This window comes from Ambystoma mexicanum, chromosome 7q (assembly GCF_040938575.1).
Source record: "Ambystoma mexicanum isolate Mex_15411 chromosome 7q, UKY_AmexF1_1, whole genome shotgun sequence".
Lineage (NCBI taxonomy): Eukaryota > Metazoa > Chordata > Amphibia > Caudata > Ambystomatidae > Ambystoma > Ambystoma mexicanum.
In genome coordinates, this window is record NC_090941.1 from 773,331,237 (window position 1) to 773,343,475 (window position 12,239).

Here is a 12,239-nt window from a genome sequence, read left to right on the forward strand (position 1 = left end):
TTTCATCTGTATTGTGCTGGAATCTGGACCCAAAAAAAGTGAAGTCGAATGGCAGTAGGTGGATTTCCTGCCAAGTTAGCCACCTGCCTCCAGCAGTTCCTGCATGCCATGAATGTAGTACCAGATGAAACATCCGACTGCCATACTCCTAATTTGGGCATGACATTTCATGACATGACTTAATATGATATGACCTATCATGATCTGTCGGGTCATGATAGGCCATGTCATGATTTGTCGTGCCATGTCCTGAAATATTTGACAAGGCAAGTAGTCTGGCCTTGTTAAAAGAGGTGAGTGAGTTAACCCACAGAGCATGTTAGAGCCATTCAACAAGCCTCAGGAAGAAGGCCAGGGAGAAAGGGGTCCATGTGTTAATTCTGCCGCTAAAATATCGCCATTTTTTTGCGGCGAAATTCACACATGGACCCTGCGGGGGACACCCGTGCATCAATTTTTAATGTGCGGGGGACACCCCTGTAACGCCCGCTCCCACATAATATCCCCAACAAAAATATTGCCTATGGTGAACCAAACGTCCTTATCTACGGCGATATTTTTTTTGGGGATATTATGTAGTGATACCGGAAAAAGGCCTTGTTTGCTTGCTCTGCCCCCATTTGCCATCCATCCACCAGGAGTACGAGAGGGCAGGAGCCTGTCTCCTGCTGCATCAACAACACACTGTGCACCCTGATCCCGTATGCCCACTTGCTACACAATCGCCGTCGATGCCCACACTGTGGCCTGGATCCCTCTACCATCTGCCCAGCATTTGCCCCTACATTTGCCCTAAGGTGAGCCCCCTGCTGCCCATCTCATGCGCCTTCTTTGCAGCTGACGCCGCTGACGCCTGATCAGCTGTTTTTGTCATTTAGAAGCCAAAGCCTCGCCCCAAAATGGCCGGCGCAACGCGGCATGAAACCGAGGCTTACATTGGTTGCTAAGCAACCCTTCGTGATTTATTGTTAACACTTCCGCCGGCAGGCGGAAGGAAGCCGGCCTCAGGAAGAAGGCCAGGGAAAAAGGCCTTGTTTGCAGTTGTTCACTGTAGAGCGCTGCTTGCCGCCCAGTCCACCTGTTAAAGCGAGCCTCTACAACAGCCTACAACTAAGGTACTGACTCACTGTACATCGTCGTACCGATTATCACCTGAGCATTAGTCACACAAGCTATAAGTTAAACATAATGTCCGTAGTACCCCAACTACCCTTTGTGCTACCTGTTTGGACCCATTGATTTGCTGATACCTTGTAGTTACTGTATTTTACTGCGTAGCTGATCCTAGTATTGCTTCCTACTTTTAATTAAATAAAACATTACTGTATACATTTCCAAGTAGCAGATAGGTGAAGCCGACTAGCACTACTCACCTACCACAAGCAAAACTGCTATCAACCTCCAAGTGCCACTGATGATAATTTGCTCACTGCTAAATCTGGTAACAGCCCTTTGTAAGAGATCCTGCCCATTGTGCCAATTTAGAACCTGCCTACTGCTAGTCATTTTGCCCATTGTACCAATTGTGAACCAACCTACTGCTAGTAATTTTGCCCATTGTGCAAATTTCAAACCTGCCTACTGCTAGTAATTTTGCCCATTGTGCCAATTGTGAACCAGTCTATTGCTTGTAATTTTGGCCATTGTGCCAATTTCGAACCTGCCTACTGCCAGTAATGTTGCACATTGTGCCAATTTTGAACCAGCCTACTGCTAGTAATTCTGCCCATTGTGCCAATCTTGAACCAGACTATGGTAGAGAGCACGCCTTATGTGTTACTTTGAGGTAGCCCATTGATATCTTGCCTTGAGTCAACTCTCGAACCAGTCTTACCCAGCCTACTGTCAAACCACCATGTCCTCATTCCATAGAGCTACTCTGGCCTTGGGGCCTCATTCCTTCCCTTAGTTCACTCAGTCACCCCAAATCACCCTCTACCATCTCTCCCACCCACACTCAACCTCAGACAATCTATTATAGCACTCTCAAACACTGCAACTAGGGACCCACTCAGCCCCCTCAAATGGCTTCATCGTTTCGCCACACCATCAACACCTCTTATCCCTCTCAGTCCACTCCAGGAACAAGAGATTAGGCTCTCGCTTCCTGAACCACAAAACCACCCCTATGTCTAAAAAACCTCATCTCAATACCAGTAGCGGCACAACTCATCCTCTCGCCCAAAACCGTAGAACCACACTGCATAACGCGACCCCGAAATTACCTAATGCCACACCACATCCTTCCAATATTAAAGGAGCCCTTATCAATGCTCGCTCCCTTGTTGCCCATGCCTCTGATATCACTGACCTTATAACCGCAAACAGCCTATACTTCCTGGCTGTTACAGAAACCTGGCTTCATCAGGCAGCAGGACCTGCACTCTCTCTAGCCTTATCTGAGGGATCTACCATTATCAGGGCAGATACAACATCAGGCAAAGGCAGAGGAGTGGCCTTCATTGCCAAAACCCAACTAGCCCTCAGAGCCATTCCCCTTGCTAGCTTCCCTTCTGCAGAACTCCTATCATTGAAACTAACTCTTGCACCCACCCAAACAATACACTTACATCTTATCTACCGGCCCCCCCGGCCCCTCTCCCTCCTCTGAGGAGGACATCCTGAACCTCCTTTCCACCCATACCAAACTTGGATCCCAAACTATCCTCTTAGGAGATCTGAACCTCAGCCTCTAAGACCCTAATGACTATCATGCCCTAGCCGTTGACAACTCCATCCCCAATTTGGGCTTTATACACAGAATCACAACACCCACCGATTCCAGAGGCAGAACACTGGATTGGGTATCTGACCTTAACTTCTCCATCTCCACTATCCAAAATGAACCCGTAGCCTGGTCAGACCATCATCTTATCCTATTCTCCATCTCTGGATCCTCTCCAGCCAAAGCCACCTTAGCACCCCCCTCACTATCCAGAAACTGTCGCAACATAACCATTGACAGCCTCCAGCCTCTCATCAGCGACATCCTCAACGAGACTAAATTCAGTAACCTCAACCCGCCCAACTTGATAGACCTCTACAATAACACTCTTAAAGCTGCACTTGATATTGTGGACCCTCTTAAATGCAGGACAGCCAAACCTTTGGCTCACCTTAATAAATGGTTCACCCCCGAACTAAAGAGTCTGAGAAACACAAAAAGATAAGCTGAATCCACCTGGCGTAAATCTCTGTCTATCTTCAACAAAACTGCATTTATGTCAGCTTCCGCTATCTACAAAGCGGCTCTCCTCTCTGCCAAAAAAGAAACCTACAACTCTAGAATCCATAATGCAAAATCCAGTACTAAGGAACTCTTCAGCATCCTAAAAGAGCTCGAATTCCCTGCTCCGCCCACACAAGACTTAAATAAAGACGCAGAGTGGTGCACTAAATTCCAGCAAGCACTCGCAGACAAAATCACTTTACTCCAAAATAAGATCAATGCTAAAAAGGCAAGCCTTACCCTTGGCTCCTTGCCTGCCCCTGACCCAGTGAAAACCCCTCATCCATGCACTTCTTTCACCTTTTCACAAGTTACCTCAAAAGAAGTTGAAGACATCATAGAAAGCCTGAAACCTTCTCATTGCCAAAGCGATATTTGCACGGCCTCCGTGATTAAAGAAGCCGCCAAAGACCTAGCCCCCTCCTTCACCACGCTGATAAATTCTTCATTCGCCTCTAATCAAGTGCCCAACAACCTCAAGGAAGCCTGGGTTATGCCTCTACTAAAAAAAAAAAAAACTCGACCCAAATGTCCCCACCAATTATAGGCCCATCACCACCGTCCCGTTCCTTCTAAAAATTCTGGATCGTGTGGCTTATCTGAAAATTCAGAAGCATCTAGAGGAGAATGAACTCCTTGGACTTAGACAATAAGGCTTCAGACCCAGACATGGAACTGAGACAGCCCTCTTTGATCTAAAGATCCTAATGGACGAGACGAAGGACAATGGTAAGTTAGCAATCCTCCTACTCCTTGACTTATCCGCTGCCTTCGTCCTCGTCGACCACCAAATTCTCACCAAACACCTTAACACAGCGGCAGCATTCTCCACTAATGCATCTGACTGGGTTCAATCCTTCTTATCAAATAGGACCACCAGAGTCTTCTCCCCGTCAGCTTCAGCAGACCACACACTGATACTCTGTGGCGTCCCTCAGGGATCTCGTGTGTCACCCATACTTTACAATATATTTACAAAGCTACTGCCTGGACAACTTGGGTGTCATCTACACTAACTACGCAGATGACACCCAAGTCCTCATTCCCCTTATGGGCTGTAACGACCATGATTCCAAACTGCTAAACAACATCGATCTCAAATTCCAAGCCTGGATGGCCACCAACAGTCTTTGCCTCAATGATGACAAGACAGAGTTGATGATCGTGGGTACTCGGGCACGCCTGAATAACCTCGCTACTAGATACTCTTCCTTCGTTATTGACGGTAATATAATCAAAGTCTCTAAAGAGATAAAAACACTGGGGGTCTACCTCGACTCAACTCTCGCTCTCAAAAAACAGGTAAACAGTGTAGCTTCCTCCAGAGCCTATACCAATAAACTGATCTACAGTTGTATAGCGTACTTATCCACAAGCAGTTGCCTAACATTGGCTAGAGCACTTGCGCTATCTAAACTCGATTACTGCAACACATTATTCCTGGGTTCGTCCGAACATAACCTAAATAAACTCCAGGTACGCCAAAATAACTCTCTGAGAGCAGCACTCAGCCTTCCCAGATCCTGCCATATTTCCTCTCAGAGACAGAACGCCAACTCGCTACCCATCCGTGACAGAATCACATTACGCACCCTGGCCATCACACACAAATGCCTTACAAACTCAGCCCCGAAATACCTGGCGGACAAAATTTGTATACACCAACCCACACGCACCACCCGATCATCTCACGCCCCCAAGCTGGTGGTACCAAGATTCAATCTAAAAACAGCCAAATGAGCCAGCTTCCCGGTCCAAGCTGCCAAACGATGGAACTCTACTCCCATCCCTCCCAGACAGGAACCCTCCTTCCTCACCTTTAAAGTCAGTATAAAAACTTGGCTAGTCTCATCACTAAGAGGCCTCCACCATGCTAACTGACCATTGTCTATTTATGCTTCTGCTCATCTTTTGTTTGTCATAATACTGTATATTATCTTCTACTGACCCACCTGTAACCAGGGTCCCCCTTGCTGTCTCTACACTGGATTGTAATATGCCTGCATTATCTATATGTAACCATTAAGTTTTTCTAGCTCCCAGTTACCTCAGGGTTTGGTGCGCGATATATATAATAGAGGAGAGTAGAAGAAGCTGTGCAGTGTGGAGGCTGACGGCACGCCCCTGTATGCTCAAGCCTTAATGAATACAACCCACCAGGAAAAAAGACCAAGAGATTGCTTGCAAGGATAACAAGTTTTAATCGTACAAAAAGTAAATGTGCAAGCAAAGGACTCTTCTGCTCGAGAACGTTCTGGCAGAGTCCGCGTGAGCAATGCATTATAAGGGTACACAGCGTCATCAGTGACATCATCACATACAGTTGGAATTTGCACGTTTGGTTGTGAGACCCTATGCATGGGCCTGCTCCATAGGGGATGCCAGCCTATGATTGACTCCAGTCTCGTCCGCTTGTCTCCCCTAACGTGAGGTCAGCTGGACGTGTCGCTCCAGGGACTGAAGGGCAGTCTTTTCACATGTTGCTGTTCCAGGGTTACTGTTGTACAATACACTACTACATCATTATGGCATGCACCCGGGAACCGTGGGGGTTGGCACGGGGGGAGTAACATGGTCATGCTGACCCATACATTCTCTGCTCGGTTCATACCACACTCTACGCACTCAAGCTTTCACCCTCATTTTGAGATATCATTTATTCCTCCCTGTACCTCGTACTACAAAGGCTGTATTTATGGGGTAAGGTGAAATGGTCATGTTCGTTTAGATCTTTTATGGCCATTGGGTTTATGGTTGGTGGCCCGGCGGTCACCTACTATCGTGGAATTCAGTGGTCTTGGACTAGCACAGTTTTGGTTGTTATAACTCATAGTTGACTGGGTGGGAGTTGGGGCCTGCTTTGGCCTGGCTGTGATTAATGTGTGAGGCGAGGGGCCTGGTGCAGCCTCGTGGCCTTGCAGGGCAAATTCCTTCTCGGGATAACAAGTAATTGCAACAGTTCAAGAACAAAGGGGTAGCTTCTATGGGAATTAGCAGCGCAGGTCCTTCTACCATCAGCGCTTGAGCTTGTTCAGGTTTTTCCATCAAGCCTACAATTACAGCGCAGTCATGCAGGACTAAACTTGTCTACCATAACTACAAAATTGCATCTCTTCATGTGTGCACACTAAGCCTATACATCTGTAATTCATGCAATATTGTGTTCGTGCAGGGTCTCTTATCATGGACCTCTCCCCCCCCTGGTACATCGCACAACTGTCTATGGGACTCGTCTCACTCTAAAGCACCTAGGGAGGCGGGAAGGGTTCATTTCCTTCCCAGCAAGGCCTACCGTAGAAAGACAAGTGTTGGTTTAAGAAATGCAGGGGTACTGCAGAGTGAGTGGGGTGTTGGTATGTCGAGTGTGTAGAGTCCGAGTAGCGGTGACTGTGAAGCAGAAGGTACAGAGCTAAAGGAGTGTACCAGAATAGGAGTGGTTGTAGCGGGAGTAGTAGAATTTGGTTGAGAAGAAGTAGTTTGAGACTTAGTACTACCCACACTGGAGAGGTAGTAGTAGTGAGGGGAGAGGTAGAAAGGTAGAAGTAGTGAGAGATGAAGTAGTAGTGGCGAGAGGAGACGTAGTGGTGGGAAGAGACATAGGGCCTCATTACACGTTATGCGGTAAACCATGGTGCTATTAGCACCATGGTTGCCGCCGGTACCATACCGGTACCACCATGGAGAAAAGGGGAATTACCACCCCATTCCAAGGTTGGCGGGGCGGTAATTCCCCCTTTCTCTGTGGTCCTTCCCCATTCCCATTTTTGCCCCATAGGGCTCAATGGGAATGGGGAAGGAGCTAATTACGGTACTGCAAATTGCAGTACCGTAATTAGCACCAAGGTCCCTTTGTGGGTCCCATCTTTAACGGCTGGTTTACACCAGCCGTTAAGGTCGGGTCCCGCAAAGGGACCTCGTAGTAAGGCGGTAAGGGTTTACCGGTACCGGTGCCCTTACCGGTACCGGTAAACCCTTACCGCCTACCGTGTAATGAGGACCATAGTAGTGAGGGGAGAAGTAATAGCAATGTGATGAGAAGTAGTGGTATGAAGAGACGTAGTAAAAGGAGAGGTAGTGGTAGTGATTGGAGAAGTGGTGATGGTGAGAAGAGTAGTAGCAGTAGTGAGGTAAGGGTTGGCTTAGTAGTGAGAGAAAGAGCAGTGGTAGCAGTGGAATGAGAATAGTAGTAGCAGTAGAAGAGGAGGAGTAGTGTTAGAAGGCGAGTGAGAAGGGAAGGACTTCATATTAAAGAGTGCAGGCGGGAAGGCAGAGTGAACCATCAGAGGAACCGAAAGTTTGGAAGAGAAAGAGGTAGAATAGAACAGCAAGGTAAGACACATGGTGATTGGCCTAGACAATTCCAACAAAGCGAGTGCAAGGGACTGTCCACAACTCTACGGAATAGTAAGTGAGCCTAGAATAAGGGCAGCTAAGAAGTCCATGAGGGAGTCTGTGAGCCTGCACTCGGGGAAACCACCCCAGCGTAAAACCAGTTAGTAGACAGCAGAGGTTACAGTTCTGTAGTGTTAACCAGGGGTTCCGGAAGCCTGGGCTAGGTTGGGTATCCGAGAGAGATGGGGACGGCCCTAGTGCCAATTTCCAGAACCACTTTACCAGCTGGTACCTCTAACCAAAGAAATTGTCTGTCTTTCATCCTAATTTCAAAGAAACAGTCCCTAGCGCTTGTTGTCGTTGTGATAAAAACCCTTCAACCATCAGTGTTTTCTGTGGAGTCCGTTACAAATAGCACAATATTTCATGACATAGCATTATTTCATTTAGCTTAACCTAAAAGTTCCAGTTTGACAAACACAGTATTCTCAGTAATTATAAACTTGCAGTGTACTGGTACAGTATTCCAGTATACTCTGATTACCTGGTTCCAGTATGTATTCAGCCACAGCAATATCTGCACATTCCCATATATATAATTTCAATGCACGCCTAATTTGACATTCACAGTTTTCACAATCCCAGTATATTTCAGATTAGGCAACCCCAGTACATTCCCTGTTTAATAACCCCCATTATACAGTAGAGCCCTTTGCATCGTCCACTAGGCCTTCTGGGGCATGTGACCAAAATACCTCCAGCTTTCTTTTCAGAAGTATCTTCTTTCTCCAGCTCTACAGTCTTCCACCTTCAACTCCCTGAAGGTCAGTCGCTTTTCTAAGCAACGAGTTTGGGGCATATCTCTCTCTTCGGCTGGCACCTCCCTCTGGAACAGCTTCCCTGCCGCTCTGAAACTTGAGCAGAACGATCTTCTGTTCCGGTAGCACCTCAAGACTTTCCTCTTTGCTTCTGTCTTCTATCTTCCACTTCCCAGTTGATCCCCTTTCTGATAATGCACTGGTTACCTGGCTACCCTCTGAACCACGGACCCAGGTCCCTGCCTTCACAGTGGAACATTTGGACTGCCTCCTGGCAACCCAGTACTTGGGGCTGTATCTGCATCCCTACAGTCCCCCTACTTGCCCTTATCTAGCACTTGTTGTCTGCACTTAAACCCTGCACTGCCACCTGTTGGCCACACTCTTTTTCTCTATGTCCTGATCCTATGTCTCGCATTTCTCCTCCTCCTCTTCCCTTGGCACTTTTCCCCTTCCCTCTCCCCCGCACTTGTGCGATCTCAATGTCACTTGGTCTAGTAAGATCGTTGTCTTGTCCTCCCTTGTTCCTCTCCCTTGGCTCGTAACGCCTTGAAACACGTGTGTATAGGCGTGCTATAAATAAAATATCATATTATAGCACTGTCCCACCATAGTACCAGTTTGTAAAATAACAATTTAGCAATTACAATTAACTCCACGTTTAGGTATTTAATGTACTCCCAATTGATTTAACTAGTATATTTGCAGTTAATCCTAAATCTAATCCCGTTATGGGATTTTGGGAACAGTATATTCCCACTTTGGAAATTTGAATTCTCTCCTCGTTTGACAAATCCAGTAATGTTCAATTTTGACAACCCCAATCTTTTCCCAGTTAGTGCAATCCCAGTGAATTCCTAGTTTAACAGCTCAACATATTCCCATTTTGCTGAATTCAAATATATTATTATTGTTATTAATAGGTTTTCTATACTGCGCTGGTTCACCACCATAGTACTCTCAAAGTGCGAAACCTTGTCTGAGTTAAGGTGCATTGGGCCTCCTTACGAGGTGGGTGGTAAGGGTGCCGGTAATCCCTTACCGCCCTACTACGAGTCCCCTTTGCGGGTCCTTCCTTAACGCCTGATTTTTGCAGGCGTTAAGACGGGATCCGCAAAGGGACACTGGGGTCCATAACGGTACTGCAATTTGCAGTACTGTTATTGCCGCCTTCCCATTGAGCCCTATGGGGGCTCAAATGGGAATGGGGAATGGCCCTGGTGAATGGGGAATTACCGGTCCCTCCGACCTCGGAATGGACCGGTAATTACTCCATTCACCAGGCCGGAGTCGGAAGGGTTTTGGAGGCAGCCATGGCGCTAATAGCGCCATGGCTACCTCCAACCTCGTAATCAGACCCAATTTGTGTGTCCCACCAGAACTCAAGGTGTAAAGCACTGATCGGAAAATAGCATGAAATATGTGGGCTATTTGCAAAATTCTAGTATACTTTCGCAATACCGATATACACCCATTTTGACATTCTAAATTGTAATACCAGTTTTCATTTTGACAATCTCAGTGTACTGCTAGATGGACTAAACCGATTATAAAATCAATCCATAAAATCTAACCCAGTACACTCCCAGTTTGGCTAGCACAGTGACCAGCACCGACAAATCCCAGCTCTGCTCCAAGAATCAGAGCATAAACTGCCGTATCAGATGCTCTCTTTGTGCAGCTTGCCCTGAAAATACACTATGCATATCCCTACTACAAAATATACCAGCAGACATTTTGCTAAAGTTCTGGCCGCATTAAACTGGCTTTCACCATACCCAGAAAAATCGAAGCAAAAACAGATTTTCTGTTGGCACTAAAAAATGTTGATGCCTACAAATGTTACAAGAGGCAAATAGACCTTTAAGACACATTTTTCAAGGAATACAAAGTGCTGAATAGATTATTAAGGAAAATGTTTCTTCTAAAACACTGTGCTGGTACTAATGTTATTATTATTATTATTTTTTTGCATTTTTTTAAAGCGCTCACACAGCCCGCGGGCATCGAGGCGCTGTTACAGGAATTGTTTTTTTTTTTGTTTGTCTTAGTTGCGAACGCGCTTAAATACCCAGAGGTTTCTAAGCGCGGACCCAAGGATCGAACCTGTGTTGCTTCGTGTCGTCTATGTTGATGGGGTAAGAAAGTAATTTTTTATTAATAATTATTTTATTTTATTTTTTAGCCCTGGACCCTACGTGGAGCAGTCAAATTTCAAGAGCGGGTTAGTTTCAGACATTATACATTTTAAAACAAAACTGATCCTAGGAGCTGCAAATGTGCTGTTCTTATGCATTTGTAACCTGTTTTATTGTTGTTTGCATAGTTAATATTGAAAGTAAACCATTATCTTACATCTAGTTTTTCCAATGGAAAAGATAATTTAATGGAGCAGTTAGTAATATTAAAAGCTGCTTTATCCATTATGAAGCTCAGTCAAACAAGTGTATAGATTAATGATCGACAAAGTCACGTGAAGCATCTGTATTTTCACTGCTTTTACTTTGAACTGCAACCCCGCTAATTAATGCAAAGAAGAGAAACCTGAACTATGGATGGTATATGAAATGGCTGAAAACCTAGGCCCTGATATCTACTGTCTTTTGTAAGGTGGATGTCCCGTATGTTAACAAATTGTGTGAGAGGAGGGATTCTTTCTGAGAGTGAAGATTTAAGAGCTCCACATTTCAGTTGGCATTGTGCCTTCATCAGTCAACTTCAACTTTATCTCTTTTATTTCTTATCTTTTACCTCCCCCAGATTCTCTCTCTCTCCCTCTCTTTATACATATTTGGGTTTTCTACCCGACTCCCCTACCTGTTTCTGGTCTTTCCCTACATGTGTCATCTCTCGTTGGCCTCTTCTCTGTGCATGCGTTTTGCTTCCCTTCTTCATTCTCCCACATTCCTGCTCCCCTCTCTCACTTATCCTTCTCTCCTTCCCTGTGCCCCGTCTCTGTGCATCACCACTCCCACTCGTAACCCTTGCTGTGCCTGCTCTCATACTCATCTTGCATTCTTTTTTCACTCCCTTCCCCTGCCACATTTTCTATCCTTTAGACTGCTTTGATGTCCTTACTGCAGGAGACCAAAATATCTCTTGCGTGATTGGCTCTGAAACCAAGGACTCCAAGTCATGGTGGGGGAGAACAAGTAGGAATCATAGTAAAAGATTCAAAACACATTTGTTCGATTACAAATGTTTCCTAATGTAATGAAGCAGTGCACTATCAGTTACACTAAATAGTCGCACCCAACTAAACGTTTTCTGTATCATCCCTATTCAGATGCTCTCAATGTTAATGAAAAATATGGCAAGGATTAAGCAGTTCAAAGAGACCAAGAAATATGTCTAGTAGGATGCAAGCTTCCAAAGTTGAAATTATATTAACTGACCCAACAACTAGCGAGTTCCTACACCCCCACAGCCCTTTGCTTAAATCTGAATACCAACCTAGATGTGCACTCCATGAACAAAAACTGATGGGACAACAGGGACATTACATTCCCTGATGTAAAATATTTCATTTATTTTATGTGAATTTAAGCCACATGCAAAATTGAATATAGGCTGCTAAAGACTAGAAGGAAAAGGCTCACTAATGTAGACTGCAGGGAATAGGAATAAACAGCACCCAGCTCTAGTCACGAATCCCTCACCGTGAGTAGAGTTGACACCTTGTAGAGAGTAGGTTTCTTGGCACATGTTCAAGGCCCATAATGGGAAAATGTATTGTTACAGGTAGAGAGCTTGATCACTCTCTAGGAGGTGGGTAGGGAAATATTTGAAGGACTTCTTGAATTAAGGGACGTAGTAGCATTCTTGACTTGCAAGCACGATTCCAATTATATAACTCACCA

The 12,239-nt window shown here is 45.5% G+C and overlaps 1 protein-coding gene across 2 annotated transcripts in view; it reads left to right on the forward strand.

The window, feature by feature from the left end:
- Positions 1–12,239, forward strand: part of MSANTD4 (Myb/SANT DNA binding domain containing 4 with coiled-coils) — a 204,801-nt gene that overhangs the window by 129,757 nt on the left and 62,805 nt on the right. For both annotated transcript variants that reach the window (XM_069640728.1, XM_069640727.1), the window contains one exon: positions 10,565–10,603. In XM_069640728.1, coding sequence (XP_069496829.1) covers positions 10,565–10,603 — 39 coding nt within the window. The remainder of the gene's footprint in view (positions 1–10,564; positions 10,604–12,239) is intronic.